Genomic DNA, 19,845 nt, shown 5'->3' on the forward strand with positions numbered 1-19,845 from the left:
TTAGATCAGCTTTCTCCTAATCTCATTAGGAGGTTTCTAGATCTGAATCATATTCAGATCTGGACTCTCTGAGTGGATAGGGTTAAGACCCTATCCTATCTGCTGATCCATCTCAAAATTCGCCCATATTTAACTTATTAAATAAGTTCAGTTCGAAATGGGTTTTAGGCCCATTAAGCTTATGTCGTCACTTACCCTCCCTAACTGTTGCCCAGTTGGGCTTCCTTGTATGGCGTGGGACCCAAGCATTGATCTACACATCAGCCACATGGGTTCGGCCCAGCCTTTGTTACAAGGCCTGGCCGAATACACTATTATGGACAGTGCACCCCCTGAAACCCATCAAATGGGCTCTATGGGCCCAACACTTACCCTAAGTTGTCCCTGGGCCAAGCCACTATGTAACACCCAGGGACTGTGGGCAGATGCAAGATTAGCCCATCAGGTATTATCCTCAATGGTCTTACACTTAACCTCTCGGCCCATAATGATCATACACTGCCCGACAAGAAAGGATCTCTCTCTCGGCTGCAAGGAACAGTGTTGCACTCTCTACTTATATGGATCACGGGAATTAAAAACTTTTTGCAAACCTTTTAGAAACCATAATATATATACTTTTATATCTCATATAAAATATACTTTGCAAAACAAATCTCAACGATTGAAGTCGGCTGCCGGTAGTCTTGGTTTCCATCAGTGAGAGTGCATCCCCAATCATTACCTTTGTCCGACAAAGGGGCTGATCCTGTCACTATGATCACCCACTCAGATGAATTCTCAGACTGTCCCAACATACCCAGGTTTTGACCCCCGCTAAGGATCTCACTGATTGATACATCAAAGACAGCCCAATCCGACACATAGTGTAGTATCGTAATCGAGTCTAGGGGTCGGGTGTAACTTTCCAGTTTTGCCCATCGATCTCCAAGGTCCAGGGCAATACTGGAAATCTGGTCCAGTTCAAAGATTCAATTAATCCTACACTGTATGTGCCTAGGGTCTCACCCTGACAGCTGAGACAGGCCACCCCAATTGACTTGGTGGCACAACAGTGTCAGTCTTATCAAGATGGGTCTCCCCAGACCGATCCACTGGCTATGAACATTCTAAATTAACACGAGTCTCATTAAGTGTTCAGTTTAAGGGTATTACATAAAAACATAAAAGGGAACATGAATCAAATATGCACTCTTATTCATTTACAATAAACTAATAAAGTACATTATTCTGATCGAAGGTAAGGGCATACAAAACTATCCAACAATAAAATGGCTGAAATCTTACGGGGGTGTTTAATAGACTAGGAGGGGGCTGCAAAAAAGATTTCTAAAGGGGAATGCAGTCCAGATATCCCTAATAAATATTGGTGAAACTACAGGGGTATCTATGTAAATGACCCAATGATATTTTCTTCTCTTTTCTTACTTCCATTTTCTGCTCTATTCGATTTTTGGAAAGAAGGAAAGACGAAAGAGTAAAAGAAAAGGAAGGGAAAAGTGGAAAAGGGGCACTTTCTCACGATTCTTCTCATAGAAAAGGAAAGACATGATAGTATATGGCGATGAATGAACAAAGAAAAAGAGAGAATTTTGAAATTATCGTGAGAAGAAGTAGACCGGAAAACAACAAACAAGGGAATGTGACCCCACTGGCTTTTTAGCTTTGGAATCAAACGGGGAAGATCAATAAAAAAAATATAGGCAATAGGCAAAGGCAGGCGTTGCGCACTTTTTATCGTTCACTTGTTTTATTAGTTTTGGAAGCTGAGATGGATTTCAGAACGCCCGGGCGAACTGTCGGAATATTTTTTCGTGTTCTTATTGCTTCGCTGCCTGTGCCCCGTAAGGCGCCCCCACTCCTCCCTGTTTCCATCCAACTTCGGCCTTCTTAGCCTCCAATTCTGTCTTTTTTCTGCTCTACCTGAGAATTACAAGTACGTTTCGATTTTTTTTTATCTGGTTTGTTTTGACTCTGTGGAATCATTGGATATAGAGCTTTTTTTGTTTGATATGATTCGGCTTCTTCTTTAAGAATTCGATTTACCGATTTTGATTTTGTTATGTTGGGTTCTTCATGTTTTTCAATCCTTATCAGTTCGAGTTCGAATTGGGTTCCTTTTCTTTTTGATGGAGTCTGCGACTATGTGCTGGTGTCTCTGTTATTCTACTTGTTTTTTTTTTCTTTGTATTTTTTGGTTCAAAAATTTATTTTTAATCGATGGGGGTAAAAGGGAAAGGATAGTGTTGTTTACGTTTCTTTATTATCTTTGGAAGCTCGAAAAAATGCGAAATTGTTAGATGGGTAATGTTCAGGGTTGACTGATATTGCCCCGCTCCCCCTTGTGTTGTGGAATTTTGTGTTTTATATGAATATGCATGCTGATTATATGCTGAGCTTTGTCGTTATTATCTTTTTTGGTTTCTAGTTTTATTGTTCTATGCGTGCTTGATAATTATTTATCAAGCTATGATTTGGTGACTTTGAATTCTTAAATTCGGTTCTTCTACATTTCTGGAAGATGAAATGAGATCATTGATCTCAAGAAAGAATTTTTACTTATTTCAAGATAGAGGCAAAATAGTTGGTAGAATATTCGAGGTTTGGATGATTATAGGAAGGGGATGCAAATCCCAAATTTGTCCTTGGGATACTGTTTCTTTGTTTCAACGGTGGCTATACTAAATAGGCAACTGATTTCTAATTTGAGAGTTAAAACCCGGTTCATGGATTTTTTCGAAAATAAAATACAGAGGTTTTATTTCCACGTGAATTGTAATCTTGTTGATTACATGTGAACACGAATTGGTGTTGGAATTTGAATCTGTTTTAATGCTTGAAACATGGGTTTCTGCTGGCTTCTCTGGAAGAACAAGAGAATTGAATAGTGTTTATTTCTCCTACTTCCTCCCCCCCACCCCCACAAGAAAAAAAAAGAATAATGTTTATTTTGAAAGGGTTACACCTTCTTGACGTGTTCAGTAGGTGCAGCCTTGAGCAAACCTTCTGTGTTTTTGTTCTTTATTTCTGTATATCTCATGATCCTTAGATTACATTTGTTTCACTGTAAAATAGGCAGCAATGTTTTCACCCTGTAAAATTTCAGTTGCATGTCTGTCTCTTTCATGGCCAAAGCTTTGTCTTCCACCTCTTTTACATGGAAAGAAGCACAGCCATAAAACACCATAAAAGAGAATGTGGAAGATTTCTATAACTGGCCATGACTAGGGATCTATGGTTACTGCTTAATCCATTTGTTCTTTTATATCCAAAACTCTTTTTGTCTGAGTATCTCCAATCTTTTGACCTTCTATTCAATATTATAAGGACATTTAAATGGTTTTGTAGAAGTCCAAATGATATTGAGAGTCCACTATGGTTAACTATTATCATTGTAACTTGTGAATTTTGAAAATGAGATGCATCACCTAGGTTAGGGGCCATTTGCTTGGTGTAGTGGTAAAAACATGCCAAAGGTTAAATCTGGATGCAGTCCACCCTTCCCAAGACCCTAGATAGCTGGGTAATGGCCTTTTACAGGCAACACCTAAGGTTAAGGCCTCCAAGTATACATACGTTTTGTAGGTCTTATTCTATTCCCAGTTTCCATAGCCTCCCCAATCATGGAACTCTGTTGGATTGGTAGTGGCAGAATTGCATTTTATACTAATTAACAGCCTTCCAAAGATTCTTTTAGCAGGGGAACATATGCCATTGCAGCCTTCCAAAGGTTCTATTTCATAAATCAAAGTTTTACTTAAGCCTTTTAGCAGGGGAACATATGCCATTGCAGCTAATTATATCTAAGATTCTTCATGAGTTGCAATTAGATTTAAGATCCTAGTATTTTTGATGTGCACACCGGTCACCAAGGAGACTGAGACGTGTCAGAATTGTCAGATAGATATACATTTTTAAAGCATTGTGGATGTCTATGAAATCAAGCATCAATGTATTGTCTTCTTGCTGACACCCTGACACCCTGCGCCTGGTACCCCCCCCCCCCCCCCAAAGAAAAAGGAAAAAGAAAAAATAATAAAAAACAAATCCAGCTCTGCCAAACACTTGTTTGGGCTTGGCACTGGCAGTGCAAAACAAGGCCATTTCTGGTGGAATTATCATTTTGTATATAAAATATCTATAACTAGTTCATGATTCACGTATGAAGCTTCTCCTTTATGTTGCTCTAAATTCATTTATAAAGTTGAATGTTTCTTGCGTTGAGATTTGAGAATATCATTAACTCATAGGTGCTGTCAATGTTATCATTTGTATAGGGTTGTTTGTTATGCCATTCAAACTTGAGAGTATATTTCAGTTTATTCAATATCTTCTCCAAGGCAAATATCTTACATTCTAGGGTGATTCTTGCTTATTGATATTCTGCATTCATGCATTCTTTTAACAGATGCCAAAACTGATGAGAGCTCTGTAGTACTACATTTTGGATTCTGCAATGAAGCCGCTAATAGGGGCTTAATTTGGTGAGTATTATTAAAACAGAGTTGTTGAGCCATAGCAAACCAATATTAGGTGGATGAATCTCAGATATTGTGTGTATTTCTTGATATGCGGAAAATAATGGAGGAATACACTACTTTATCCTTTCAGAGATTGGGTGCAAGGCAGCTCAGTAACTTGGTAGCATCTGGTGCCATGTCTTCATCTTTACCAGTTCTTCCCACCCCTCTGGAAGAGAAGTATCCCAAATTACCAGATTCCCAACAAGTTTCATTGGAAAGGGAAATAATGGCAAATTCTGTGCCTCCACATGCAACTCAATTGGCCTCCAACAGTGGGGTGGTTGGGCACATGTTTTCATCAGCTTCAGGGTTCACAACAGATCTCCATTTCTCTTCAGCACCCCATGAGAGGCATTTTACAAATGCTCCATTCATTTCTCAGTCATCGAGTGATGGGATATCTTTGCCACTAACACGTTCTTCTCATTCAGGAGTATTTCAATCTAGGCCAATGAGTCATTACCCTAGAGAGAACAACAATATTTCCTGGTCTGCAGATCAGTTGCAGAGTTTCCTTGATTTTCCTGAAAATGTTCCTACCCAGAACAATCAAGTAGAGAGTAGTAACAGTGGTATCATGCCGTCTGATGATAATACAAAACGAAGTGATTGGCAGGAATGGGCAGACCAATTAATCAGGGATGATGACCCTTCGACCCCAAATTGGAATGAGCTTCTTGCTGACACCAATGTTGCAGATACTGAACTAGAGGTTAGTTTTTTAATTATTTATCCAAAGGTATTGCAATATGTAGGGTAAAGGTTATAAATCTTCTTTTTCTATCAATTTTTAAAAAGAAAAAGGGATACTTGTGGAACTCATGTTTGTCCTTTATTTTCTTCTGATTTTATTTAGACAGCATATCAGGCACCGAAACCCCCTCAAAATTTCTTGGTGCAGCAGCCTCAAGTTCATCAGCAGATTCCTGTTCTTTCTGGAGATCTTTCGTCTGTGGCTAGCCCTTCTTCATCAGTCACTGGTGTTCCAAACAAGCCACGTATGCGTTGGACCCCAGAGCTCCATGAGTGCTTTGTAGAAGCTGTCAACCAACTGGGTGGCAGTGAAAGTGCGTAATATACTGGATCATATTTATTTTTGGATTTAATTGGAGCAAGAGGACTAATGGGGCTTCTTCTTTTATTGTGATTTTTTGACTTGCAGGAGCTACACCGAAGGGTGTACTGAAACTTATGAAAGTTGAAGGCTTGACCATCTACCATGTAAAAAGCCACCTGCAGGTCTATTGCCTTCCCCAAGATGAAGATTGATTTTCTTTTGGAGTTGACTATCTATTCTCTTTGTATTAACTGGAGCTTCCTGTTTCTTGAATTGCAGAAATATAGAACAGCTAGGTATAGACCAGACTCATCAGAAGGTAAATAACAGTTGACTTGTACTCTTTTATCCATTTTTGATTGGATTGGATGTTTTACCATATTGTTATAACTATATTATTTTTTTGATAATAAGGAATATTGTATTACTCAAAAGGAGGGAGTCCCTCAAACTAATTACTAAGGGAAGCATCCAAGCCACATAAGCCAGAACAACTATTACAAACAGTGTTTTGAAAGGCATGGGAGGCATATGCTTGGAGGCGCACCTCCAGGTGAGGCACCCCCAAAACACCCTGAGGCATTGATGCCTCTGCTGTGTATGCCTCATACACCTTTTGCATGAAGTGCTAGAGGTTTATGCCTCATGTCCCTCATGCACTCCTCATACTAAAAGACAGAAAGAAATAAAAAAAAAGAAAAGAAAGGATGGGGAAGGAAAAGAAAGTGAAAGGGAAAAGAAAGAAAGAAAGAAAGAGAAGAAAAAAAGAGATAAGAAAGAAAGGAAAAGGGAAGGAGGCTTATGCCTTTCAGCTAGTATTATACATTTTCATTCTTCTTAATATAAAAGATATTTATTGAAAAGAAAAGAGAAAGATGAGACCCCTCCTTCTTCTTCCTCCTCATCCCCCTCCTCTTAAGGAGGCTTTTGCCCCCTTGTGTTTGGGAGGATTATGCCTCTTACGTTTTGAATTACGCCTCATGCCTCCTAGTAATGGGATGTCTTGCGTCATGCCTCTGCATTTTAAAACATTGATTACAAAAAGTATACTGACTGTATAAAATGCATCCACTATTCATTTTTTTTGATCAGTGAATTGTAAGATTTATTAATTCATAGCCAATGATGGTACATTTTAGGGAGAGGCACGAGATGCTATCTCCCCTTTAAGGAGGGGAGATGGAGGAAACCATCAACCCTTTAGTTACTAAACATAACAATGGACAAAGAAAATTACAGAGAAGCCCAATACAAGGAGACCCGAGTAGCCCCTTGTTTAGCAAGATAATCAGCCAAGGCATTAGCCTATCTACCCAACCACTGAAATCTAACTGTCATGTCCCTCAATAGCCATTTGACCTTTTTTAAGATATCCTTAAACTCCCAAGTGACAGTACCCGGGTCAGCCAAGCATCCTGCTACCACCTTGGAATCTCCTTCAATTATTAAGTTCTGCACTCCAAGTTGATAAGCAATCTGTATCCCTTGTGCTGCAGCTAGGAGTTCAGCTCTCACAGAGTCTCCTATTCCCATCGGTCCCGAAAAAAGGGCAATGATGTTGCTGTTCTCATTTCTCAGTACACCACCAATCCCAGACGGTCCTGGGTTACCCTGACTACTTCCGTCAAAGTTCAGCTTAACAAAACCCTCCATCGGTGGAGTCCAAGTTACTTGAACTCTAGGCTTCCTAGAGGAGGTGAGGGAAACTGTAGACCAATTCCTCATTAAATCATCAAAGGAGTAAAAAGAGCTTTAAAGATTTCAGCCACAAAATAGTCCTTGTAAGAATATACTCCTTGACCTCAAGAATGCTTCTTTCCTTCTCTTGAAAATTTATAGAACTTCTCTCTTCCCAAATAGTCCAAAGGAGAGCTGCTCTTATATACTTCAACATAATTCTCCCTCTTCTTGTGGTCCATACAAAGGTAGATGGGGAAAACAACAAATTTACCTCAGTTGGCAAGTTCCACCTGCACTCAAACAAATCAAAAACCCAGTTCCAAATGGCTGCAGCAAAAGGACAAGAAATCAATAAGTGGTAACAGTCTTCAAACTGCGCTTTGCACAAAATACACCAGTTAGGGGATAAACACAAGAAGGGTCTTTTCTTCTGCATGTTATTCATCGTATTGATTTTATGTAGAAAACTTCCCAGCAAAACACAACTATTTTTGGGGGAGTAGGCCTAGACCAAACTTCCTTAATTGGGAAAGCCCAAGGAGAGGAACTAGAGCAAAGGGAATTAAAGAAAGATGCACAAGTAAACGGCCCTTTTGTAGTCAAAGTCCAAATCCTCCTATCAGAATGGAGTGGGTCCAAACAAACAAAATCAAGTAACAATAAAAGCTTAGAAGCTGATAAGGATTCCTCATCCTTCAACCCTCTACGGAAGTCAAGGTCCCAATTTGTAGACAAAGGGGTATACGGGGACAAAATAAAGGAAGACACATGTTCTTTTTTATAAAGGGAAATGAAGAAGAGAGGGGAACAAATCCTTAAGAGGCAAATTTCCCACCCAAGTGTCTTCCCAGAAAAGAACTTGAGTCCCAGAGCAAGCATCATACCTTTCAAAGTGGAGGAACTGGGGGAGGATGCCATAAATAGCCTTCCAAGGTGTTGCAAGAGTTGCCCACCTTGATACCCCTTCATCCCAACCATTTCCGGAACAGCCATGGGTACTCACCACCACTGCATGCCATAACCTCTCCCTCTCTAAAGGCCATCTCCACAACCACTTACCTAGAAGTGCTACATTCTTAATGCATCCACTATTAATTCATTTACAGAATAATAAAAAAAAGAATCCTCTCCCATTGATTTGTGAATTGCTTCTTTTTCATGCATGTGAACTCCTGCATAACATTAGTACACTCAATCATGCACCTCTCAATCTTCCCAATCAGGCTTTCAATCTTTGATTGGATCTGTATGCACATGATTGGTTAGAAGTCCTCCATAGGCTACATTGTTTAAACTGTAGGTACAACCTACAAAATGGTAAATTATGTATAACATCAAATTCAAGGTTAACATATCAAAGCATAACAACAGCCGGGCTGGTCACCAAGGTACACCCTTCAAAATGATCATTACCTGTGACATTAGGGCATGCCAGATATGCTTTTTGTAGCATTGTACATGTCAGTCCTACATACTAAATTCTTTAAAACACTGCTTTTTATTGGTAATTTTCTCCCCACCAATATTAGTTATTCAAAGTTATTTTGAACTCGTGGGAAGATCTTTTGGGCCAAATTGTTGCACATGGGTAAGGAAAGGAATATGGGGAATCCTTTTGGGCTCCAATCCTTTTGCCATGTGGAAGATTCTTGGGTTAATTAGGGAATCTCACTAGGTGACCTAAGTGGCAAACTTGTCCTATATATATATATATATGTTTGAGCAATGTTTGTTAATATACTATATCTAGAAATAAAAAAGTCTCAAAGCTGCCTGCACATGGACCCAATTTTGATTGGTATTTTGTAATATCATTGGTGATTGGTGAAAAAATATCATTTATGATTCGTTTCTTAATGGAAGAATCATAGGACTGTTGTTCACTGGTAATGGATGTGCTGTTGAACTTGGAGGATTATTGGTTGCTTTTTATTTATTTTTCATTTTTGATGAATCATTTGTCTCTTGAATTTGATGTTTCTGCTGATATACCAGTCTTTTTCTGCTAAGTTCGGTGATGAATTGACATGTTTATTTGTTCATAAGCGTTTGCATATGAAAAGATTGACATTTACAGAAATATTTCTGAAGTCTTTGTTATCCTTCTCTTCTTCATGCAGGATCTTCGGAAAAAAAGATGTCTGCTATTGAAGAGATGACCTCGTTAGACCTGAAAACGTAAGTTAGAATTTCCCATAATTTTTTATTAAACTGTTAATTATATTCAGTAATGAAATTTATGATCATGTACAAAAGCATGTGCCATGCACCCCATGTACAGTAGCCTCGGCTAGCCTTCTTACATATTTTAATACATAAAGAATTCCTTCACTCTTGGGGTATAAATTTCAATCCATTTCTTGTCAGCTTATGTACATGAATGCAAGGTTCAAAGTATTGGAAAAACAATTTTAAGAGATGTATCGGGATATGCTTTGGATATGCATAGATCCGGACGAAAAACCAAGATATGCATGGATACACTATGAAACTCAAATAAATCCTAAAAACTATATTAATAACAATACGAGGTTTATATGACCATACATAAGTTATTTAAACATAAAAAACCTACTTTAATGGTTTGTATGAAGTGTGAGACATCAGGACACAATTGGTAATTGTTGAAAAATGATAGAAAAACTAAACTGTGTACATATGCACCTTGATTTTCAGAAAATCAATATAATTTTTCTTAATATGTAAATTTTAATAATCAATTTTAGCATTTATTTACAAACATCTAGGGGTGATCACATTGGCCCAATCCATATATTTAAATACATGTATTATATATATAATATTATAATATTTATATATTATAACATGACACTTATAATATATATTATATATAATATTTTATATTATATGATGTATCAAAAAAATTATATGCATATTTTATGCCATTTAATATAAAATATTATATATGTAATATTTTATATATAAAAGACTTAGAACTGATCTGACCCATAATTACCCTACAAACATCCACTAAAAATAAAAAGTTTGTTTAAGGATCAAAATGCTTAAAATTTAGACAACAAAATAGATTTCGGCGGAGTGGTGGACTCATAGTCATTACAAACTAGTGACCTGGGTTCAAACCTTCTTATAGCCTACTTAAACTTTTACACCCAAAATTATGTACAATAGGCGTTAAAATGGCATGCCAAATTTGGAATTCAAATTCAAAACTTGCCTTAAAGATTAGACAGAGAGAGAGAGAGAGAGAGAGAGGGGATTAGCGATAAAAGAAACATTAATGAGAGAGGGAGTGATTAAAGTAATTAATGAGAGGGGGACTAATTAATTAGAAAGATTAGCAATAAAAGAAAGGGGAGTTAGTAATTAGTAATGTATCGATTGATACATTAGAGTATTGGCTTGTATTTGGTCTGTATCGGCCTGATATAGATAAAAGAAATGGAACACCTGCTTTCTATATGCTCCGTGTACAAAGGTCTTTATTTGAACGATACATACTGGCTGATGCGTTGCGAAATTTTGAACCTTGCATGAATGTGATATGTTGAATTCCAGAGTTTAACACTAGTTCTCCACATAGCATGTTAAACTGACAAGGTGAGTAGGTTCTGTTTGTTACTTCACATGATCCTTGATCACATAGTGCTTTGGTTTGGGAGAAAAAGGAGCGGTTACCTGTTCAGGCTAGTCATCGTCATACTTCATGCAGTAAATCTGTATGTTTTTATTTGAAAAAATGTAAGCTAATTGTATTTATTTATGTAATTCTGGCCATAAAAGTTTCTCTTTGTAGTGCGTGACTGTAGGGGAGAAACATAAACAAGAAGATGGGTTTCTAAATTACTTTCTTTATTAGTAAGGTTTAGTTGTATTAAGTACCAAGATAAGGGGCTGAAAACACCCTATACAAAATAATGGTGTCTGTACTTTGCCACATACAGCATATACAACCATATGCCCAGGGGAGATAGAAATGATATTGTTCTAATCATTTCGAAAAATGATCAAAGACCAAGACCAATCCCCATAAATCTTATAGAATAGAAGCCCAAAAGTATATCAGGTGTCCTACTTTGTTCATGACAGCATTGATCAATCATCTCTCCTGGTTGAAGATTCTTTTGTTTTTTCTCTGCTGATATGAACCAGCACAGTGTTAAAGGAATGGGGTTCCACAGGACATTGCCATTCTTGAACCCCATAACAGCCCAACCTCAATTAATGGTGATAATGAGTCTAGTATGGCCCATTGCATCCCAAACAACCTTGTGACAAGCTGCTATATAGTGTTCTCTGGCATTCACTTTACCTTTCCTGCCAAAATGGTTCCCCCCCCCCTCCACACACACATACACAAAAAAAAAAAAAAAAAAAACAGAAGAGGAGAATGTAACATTAAATAAGTGTAAGACTGCTTTGTATGGGAACTGGGAGTGGCACACTGCATATGGAAAAGTAAGTACCTTGAGTTTTGATGTTCTTTGAAGGACAAGACTTGGCTAAACTCACCATATGAATCCCTTAATGATTTATGGAGGCCTCCCCCCACCCCCAAAAAAAAAACAGTGAAAAAAAGTTCAACAAAGTTGTTAGAAGATTGAATTCAATTTCTAGGCTTAAAGGGTATATGTTTTTCTTTTTGGAGTGGGGAAGCCCACATTGTGATGCAGGAATTTGGGAGGAAAGAAACAAAAGGAGCTTTCAGAACATATCTATAGCAAAAATAATCCTTAGAAAGAAGTTGTTTGGTTCTTGCAACCAGTGTTTTTAATATTGCCCCAGAAAGAGAACCGATTTTCCATCTGGGTGGCAGGTCAGTGGTTCAACCATCCAGGTCAAATGGGTCAATACATGATGTCATAAATTAAATAATAAAAATATAGAAAAATGTAGAAAATTGTCAAAAAAGGAATTCCTCTATTTTTATATGTTCATCATATTAAATAAAATAAGTGTGATACATGAGAATTATTGTTATTAAGGATGGAAATGGCTACAAATACAAAAAATAGAAAAATGAATAAATGTTTAACCTGTGACCCACTGACCAGGGTCAAATGGTTCAGCGGTTCAACTGGCTGGGTCACTGGATCGTTGACAAAGTCAATGGGTTTTTTTTGCAGGTGAACAATTCGGAGTGAAATGGACTGGAAATATGGCTGGGTGAGGGGTAGACTGGTCCAACCGCGGTTTGAAAACACTACTTGCAACCTTACGTGCATCCATCCTCAAAGAAATCTGTGGAATCAGCATTGGGGATCTTTTCAGAAATCTACTGCTGATTCTACAATCTTTCCCCCATTCATCTTAACACAGTTTGAAGTATTTGTTTCATTAATCATCATTTTTCAATGAACAAATAGGAAAGTTTTGGAAACTTGTGTAATTAGAAATCTGGAAAATTTGAGGAAATTGGGAAAAGATTAGAAAACATTAGGAAAACATAGAAATTATTTATTTTTGATCAGCGACAAGAAACATAGAGTTTGTTTATGAAACTTCAGTAAATGTTAAAAGAAGTATAATTAGACATTAAAGGCCTAAAAGGGTAAAAATCCACTATATACAACAAATTGCATACTGATAGAAGTTTGAAAATACTAAATAGAGATCAATGGAACATCTAATTTGTTATCATGAATGGTAGGTATCCTTATAAACCAAATCTAACTCTATCATGATTCATTTCCTTTGAGGTATTTTATAATACTGTGTAGTCATAGTATTACATAATGATATTAATTATTGCTATGATTATTCTAAATAGTTACAGTATTTTATATTAATTATTTAATTAATATTTTAAAAACTCAGAGTTGTTGATTCAAGTGTTTACAATCAACAAAACACTACATACCTTTTCTTAGTTTTATTCAGAATATGTGGTTTGAGTATTTTATACTTCACAACTATTTCCAATTAGTTGTGGCAAAACAGGTGAAATTTCCTTGATGTTTCATCTGAACGTGGAATATTTGCACCTAACAGATAGAAGATTTTGCCTATAATCTGTTTGTATATTTGAAACACTGAGAAGATAATTGGATTTTATTTTTCGGTTATAGGAGATTTTTCCCCTCTGGGGAGATTGGGAAATTTTGGGAAAATTTGCTATATTTTGAGGATATTGCAAATCATGCTTGTTAATGATAAGAGGAGAAAAGTGCTTCAGTTGATACATCATTCTTTTTGGTCCTATGGGCTGAGGAGAAAAGGCCTGTATTTAGAAACCCCTCATTATTCTTGTTAAGGTGATTCTGCCTTTATGTCATCAAATAGGCTGAAGGGTCTTGGGAAGTTCTTGGAAATTGTCCATGTTGAATGAGATATGTCTACATTTGAGATCTTGGAATCATATTTCTAGATGGATTTGTACAGATCAATATTGAATTCAAAAGTAAAGTGAGTCTTCATTATCATAGAGCTTTTTGTATAGCTGCAATGCTTCTACAACTTTGGTTGGGCTTGCTTCTTTTTGTTTTAATGTCCCGTGCCATAATTTCTTTAGCTGTTTTTTCCCTCCTTTTATTAATGGAAATTCAATTTTGTTTCCACTCAACACATACACACATGTCATGTAGCATCAAATGAGTTCTATAGAGGGTTTCATCAATCATTCTGTGTGGACATTTGCAAGTGAGCTTTTGCATCAGATATTGACTTTTTTTTTTTGGTTTAGATTGCCAATGCAGAAGGAGTTGGTTAAAATTGTAACAGTCCGAAGCCTATGGGTTCAATTCAGTTCTCTTGCTTAAAATGAGTTCTGCATTAAATACTGGGTGAATTACTATTGTTTTTTCTTTGTCTTAGATTCTGTTTCATTGACTTATAGCTTTAACTTTTAACGTCTAATATCTGTATTCTGGTTTTATCAAATGGTTTGCATCTGATTTCATTTTATCCCAGTTAATTGTGAACTAGCACATTGAATTCACTTTGGAGTTTTTGACACCATCTCTTTCCAATAGCAGGGGCATTGAAATCACTGAAGCATTGCGACTGCAAATGGAAGTTCAGAAGCGCTTACATGAACAACTTGAGGTATGGACCTATGACTGAGAGAAGTGTGCCTTCTTTTAATTCACAGGTGGATACATAATGGAGAAGCACTTTTAGTTAGGGATCTCATTTTTTCTGTTAGAGTCGGGCTGAGAACTGTATATTTGGCTCTTGGGCAGGCCCAAGAATATAGGTTGGATCACAACCAGAACTAACAAAGAGGTTTTTCAATTTAAAAAGTTCTGATGGTATGTAGTGCACTAGTTTGAACCAAAACCTCAATAAACAATACATCACCAAGGTCTTAACCACTAAGTGCATTGAGAATTTTGTATTTTAATCTATAAGTAATAAGCAGTGTTTTAAAAGGTGTGGGAGGCGTATGCCTGGAGAGGTGCTTCCAAAATGCCCTGAGGCATATGCCAGAGGCGCTGACACCTCTGAGGCGTACACCTCAGGTGCAAGAGGTGTACGCCACTTGTGCTTTTTTCATGAGGCGTGTTAGAGGCATACGCCTCATGCACATCTGATATAAAAAGACAAAAAAAAAAAAGAAAAAAGAAAAAAAAGGGAAGCGAAATAAAAAGAAAGAGAAGAAAAAAAGAGAAAAGGAAAGAAAAGGAAAGGGAAGGGAAGAAAAGATAAGGGAAAGAAAGTGGTTTGCCCCCTGCCCCTTTGACAATACCTCCTTTCAACTAATGTTATGCATCTTTATTCTTCTTAATATAAAATATTTTTATTAAAAATAAAGAAAAAATGAGATCCCCCCTTCCTCTTCATCCTCCTCCGAGAACCCCCAATTTGGTAATGTTGTTCATTCATTCATCCTAATAAAATGTCTTCTTAAAAAGCAAATAAAACTATAAAATCATTATTTTTTGTGTGAAAACTAAGAATTTAAGACCTAATGTGGGATTGTTTGGGCTTGCCTCAAGGGGCGTGGCACAAAGCCGGCTCGTAGAATCAGGAATGTAATATGTTTTACATTACATTAGCTATGTGAAATACTGCAATTGAGTGAAAAAAGAAATTAGAGGTTTTACATGCTTGAAAATGTTTTATATGTTTGATTTTATTTTTAAATTCTCATTTGAATATGCTTTACATCTTATGTTTATGTATTTTAATTTTAGATAATAGGTTTTTTAAAACATTATTTTAAAATTTTAGTTTATATTTTTTATTAATATTATGTTTAATATTTTTTTTTGATTTTTTTAGCATATTTTTTTGAATATTTTGACTTTTTTTTGATTTTTTAGCATTTTTTTTTATTTTTGCGCCTTGCATCAAAAGGCGCATGCCTCGCCTTGCGCCTTAGGCGCAAATGGACCCCTGCGCCTTGCGCTTTTAAAACACTGCTTTAGTGTAAATGATCCGCCAAAGTGCCTTGACAACTATGTTATTTGCTATTTCTACTTAAAGACATGTAAACATGTAAATACATAATTGTCATGTTGTGTGCAGTCAATTGGTCCCACACCATGAAAAGTTAAGGGCATTTGAGAAGTTCTGTACTAGAAATTTGATACTTATAAATTCTCTAACACAAAAGTCAAATCTGACACCTATCACCTCCAATGTTTTGAAAATCATAATGGTATCATAAATTGTAAAGAAAACCTCGAATTGAATTGTGAATCGTATCTTGAATCATATGATTATTTCTATTTTTTACAAATTTATCAAAAAGTTAAATATAGATATATTAAAAGGCTAAGTATATATAGGAAAGTGATTTTGCACTATTTTTAATCCATATCTACCATATATCTGGCTAAAAACAATAGAATTTACAACTTGAAAGTCAAATAAATCTACATGCAATGACCATTTAACCTACATATGATGCAAAATAAACTCAATGTCTAATCTTGAATAATGCAAATAAACCATTTTCTAGTAGGGGTTTAAAACAAATCTCCCTTGACAGAACTAAATATAAACAAACAAATGCCAAGTACAAAGCTAATTCTTAATTAATAATTAAGTTTATTTGAATTGCAGTGAATTGTAGGAATTGTAAGATTTATGAATCAAATCATGGATTCAAATAAAAATTGTAATTTTTTTGCAGAAAATGATTCAAACATAAGATTCAAATTGAAACACTTGGGATTCATGATTCAAATTGTGAATCGTACCATAAATCATAAAATTTTAACAACATTGATCACCTCATATGCATTCTGTGTATGGAAAGCAGCAAGAGTGCTCATTACTTGTCCCTACATTGGGAAATGGTGATTATTCTTGTCATTATTTGACACTTAGTGGTAACTACCTTCTGATATTCACCGTTTATTTTGGTTTGGTTTTTTCTCCCCTCCCATCCTATGGTCCTTCTGTGGGGAACAGTAGAGTGCTTTTTTTTTTTTTTATTGAAGGTACACCTAACGGATATTCTCATTGACCTTTTTTTTCGTTTAATTCTTTTGATCAGTAATAATGATTAAGAGAGTTAATAGTATAATAGGAAAAATGCCCACAACCTATCAGCTTGACATATTAAATGTTAGCCTTGAGATTGATATACCCCTAATACAGCATGTTTCTTTGGTTCCTGAAACACATGATGCACCACCCAAAACCAGATCCCTTTTGGTTTCTCTCCAACCTCCATAGACTGACTCTTCATATGTAAGTTGTAGCCCATAGGAAGTCCAGTTGTAGCAGTATTGATCCACTTGGCTGGCTAGGGTACTCATTCTAAATCTCTGATGTCCTGCATGCTAGAGCATCAATATCTGTTCTGACAGTAGTTAGTGTTTTTAACCTCAACTTTTCCACTAGAAGTTGTATTGGATGGCTACCCGACCTATGTTAGGCTCCATTTGGTATTGTCCTATCCTTAATCCTTGGCTGGACTTGATTTCAACTTTCTCTTCTCTTTTCTGCTTATTTCTCAGACTTAGTGTTCCTGTACCCTTATTTATACTGCTACATATTTGCTTGATCTATTCATGGATTTTGTAGGGTGGAAAGACTAAATCTTGGTATGTTCTGGTCTTTTTGCTTCCATCCTCCAGATTCAGAGAAACTTACAATTGCGAATAGAAGAACAAGGGAGATATCTCCAGATGATGTTTGAGAAGCAATGCAAAAGTCATAATGACAGGCTCAAGACCTTGTCTTCCAATTTAGAAGAATCCTCTGCTCCATTATTGGATGTGATGCAGCACTCTGCCAAAAATGAAGTGGAACCCACGAAAAGCTGTGCTGAAACAGGAAATGACATTATGGATGCCAGTGCAATACCAGAAGAAAGCTCCAGGAAGATGAGCAGGAAGCAGAAGGAACCTGAATCCCACAGTGAGGATCTCAATCTAGAAGGTGTCAGTGGCTCCGATTCACCACCCATAAAGCGTGTAAAAGCAGATGATAGATCTGTAGCATCTGCTAAATTAGCATCCGATTGACATGTCTTTACTGCTGACATTCCAGCTCCTTAAGTACATGCTAAGCATGGGCAATGAGGATTCCTTTATGATAGGAAAAACCTTTCTGCAGATTTTTTTTTTATGATAGGAAAAACTTTTCTGCTTCGTAGGAGTTTTGGAACATTAGACCTCTCTCTGTCTAATTCTGGGTAAATATTCCTGATACTCAATAAAGAAAAAGTCATTTAAGTTTTGATTAATATGTTTAACTTCCTTATTTGTGCCCCCTCACCAGGAGGGTGAAGGTAGATTGAAACTGGAAATGGGAGACAGCTTCACCGTGTATGCCCAAGATAGGTATTTATTGTAAGGAATTTCTATCGACTTTATTGCTAAAAAGCTTTTGGTCAAATGGAGTAGAGTAACAATATTCTTGCTCAACCCAATGATGCCTAATGCTATTAAGTTGCTTCATTTTTGTACTACAATCTACATTCTTTCTTATTGAAATATATGTTTTATGGACTATGAATTTCATCTGCATATTCAGATGCTGTTCGTATCAGGATGTCTAGGGTGTAAATCCATGTTTTTTGTGTTCAAGGATAGAACTAGAAGTTGCAGTTTGTCTATCCACAGGAATTCCCAGAGTTTATTTATTTATTTATTTTTTTTGTGTTGGGCCAAGCTCTATTTGCTTCAGCCAGAAAAGCACAACAGGTGGGAGAGATTCGGATCCAGAATTCTGAAAAAAGATGAAAAAGAGAAATGGCGACAAGGGTTATGAGTTCTATACAGTAGAAGGAACAACAACCGCATTTGATAGGAAATACTACGAGAGAGGTGACGTTCTCACATTTGATGCAGCAAGCCCCCTTGGGTTACAAAGTTCCAAGAGAAGCCAGAAGGCCGGAACAACAAATCGAACCTCAAAATGATAAAAACATTTTACGTTAGAGTTGAAATAGAATCTAGGAAATTCATCACTAAGAAGGTTTCACCCCAATGCAAGTCATCCCAAAATCTAATTTATTAGATTTAGCATTTTTTAATTGACAATTGGTTAAGAAAACATGGGAAATTTAGAGCTCAGTCCACTTCATGATCGCTCGATTTGAAATTTACAGCACAGTCATCCCATCATTCGACTATTAGAAGTTCTACGCTTGGTTAAAACCTAATTTGAATAGAAGACCCTGTAATGCTGCAACGTCGATAGGCTGACAGCCATGGATAGTGGTGACGAACAATCCAGTCGACATGCATGAGTGAACTGAATTTCGAGGTACCCAATTGGTTCTATCACGTTGGGTCCAATGTGATTCGATCCTGCAGGCTGCAGATGAGCAAATGATTAACAGCAATCCATTTTTAACCCCTGATTAATCCACTGATCTTATATATATATATATATATATATATATATAGCTTTTTAGAGTTGTTAGCAACTTGGCAGGTCTCTAAATAAATCGAATATCAAATAAAATCCTGGTATGGGTCCTCTTGAGTTTTCACCATAAAATTTGGGGGAATCGGGGTTCTCTGACTTCACTACAGCTGAAGTCGACTATCGATCATGGCACACCTGATTCAGAACCTATGAGATCATGTAACATTGAGAAGAAAACTTGATAACTGGGATGGCTTTCTCGAGCGGGGAATACCTATTTATAGTTGGGTGTCCGTGTCCCAGATGGATAGGGATTCCAAGGTTATCGAGATGAGGGGTCCGTTGAGGTATTTGGGAAGTTTCCTCTTCCCTTGTAGAGTTTGCTTTCTTGTTCGTGCAGGATACTCCTTAGTCGTGCGTGGTGTCGACATGGCTTGAGAGAGGGGACAGCCGTAGAGATTGCCACGTGGCATCCTTGGCCAACTCAACCATCACCCGAAGATCACTCCCCCAATTCCAAAGTCAAGGAGTGTAGTGCTCGGTTGCGACTAGGTGTGGAAGAGTTCTGCGTTTCTTGGCTAAGGAACTTTAATTTCTTTGAGTTGACTGACCCAGAGTAAGGCCGGTTTGCTAGGTAGACTGACCAGTTCAACACTCATGCCATTTCGATACGGGTCAGCATATGTGTCATTTCATCTTCCCGAGGTCACGTGCGTGTAAAGGGCAGCGTCGAATCCATGCCGTTGATTTGGACCGTTGGTCTCCCTTATAAAAGGGGAGGTGGCGAGCCATTTTACTTTGTCATTTTGAGTGAGTGATCTTAGGAGCTCG

At 37.0% G+C, this 19,845-nt stretch overlaps 1 protein-coding gene across 6 annotated transcripts; it reads left to right on the plus strand.

Moving 5' to 3' along the window:
* The first annotated feature begins 1,571 nt into the window (after positions 1-1,571).
* Positions 1,572-18,065, plus strand: LOC104602792 (protein PHOSPHATE STARVATION RESPONSE 1). 6 transcript variants are annotated; one of them, XM_088894882.1, is made up of 9 exons: positions 1,572-1,844; positions 4,409-4,484; positions 4,612-5,235; positions 5,380-5,590; positions 5,686-5,762; positions 5,860-5,899; positions 9,381-9,438; positions 14,214-14,286; positions 17,274-18,065. In XM_088894882.1, exons 3-9 carry the CDS (start codon positions 4,657-4,659, stop codon positions 17,661-17,663), a joined length of 1,428 nt encoding a protein of 475 aa, XP_088751008.1. In that variant the 5' UTR covers positions 1,572-1,844; positions 4,409-4,484; positions 4,612-4,656; the 3' UTR covers positions 17,664-18,065. The 6 variants fall into 6 exon arrangements, with proteins under 6 accessions (XP_088751008.1, XP_010264913.1, XP_088751009.1 ...); XM_010266611.3 differs by having other exon boundaries at positions 1,573-1,936; XM_088894883.1 differs by having other exon boundaries at positions 1,577-1,936; positions 14,217-14,286.
* The last annotated feature ends 1,780 nt before the right edge of the window (positions 18,066-19,845 follow it).

Source organism: Nelumbo nucifera, chromosome 1 (genome assembly GCF_055504915.1).
Source record: "Nelumbo nucifera cultivar China Antique chromosome 1, China Antique-T2T, whole genome shotgun sequence".
NCBI classification, from domain to species: domain Eukaryota; kingdom Viridiplantae; phylum Streptophyta; class Magnoliopsida; order Proteales; family Nelumbonaceae; genus Nelumbo; species Nelumbo nucifera.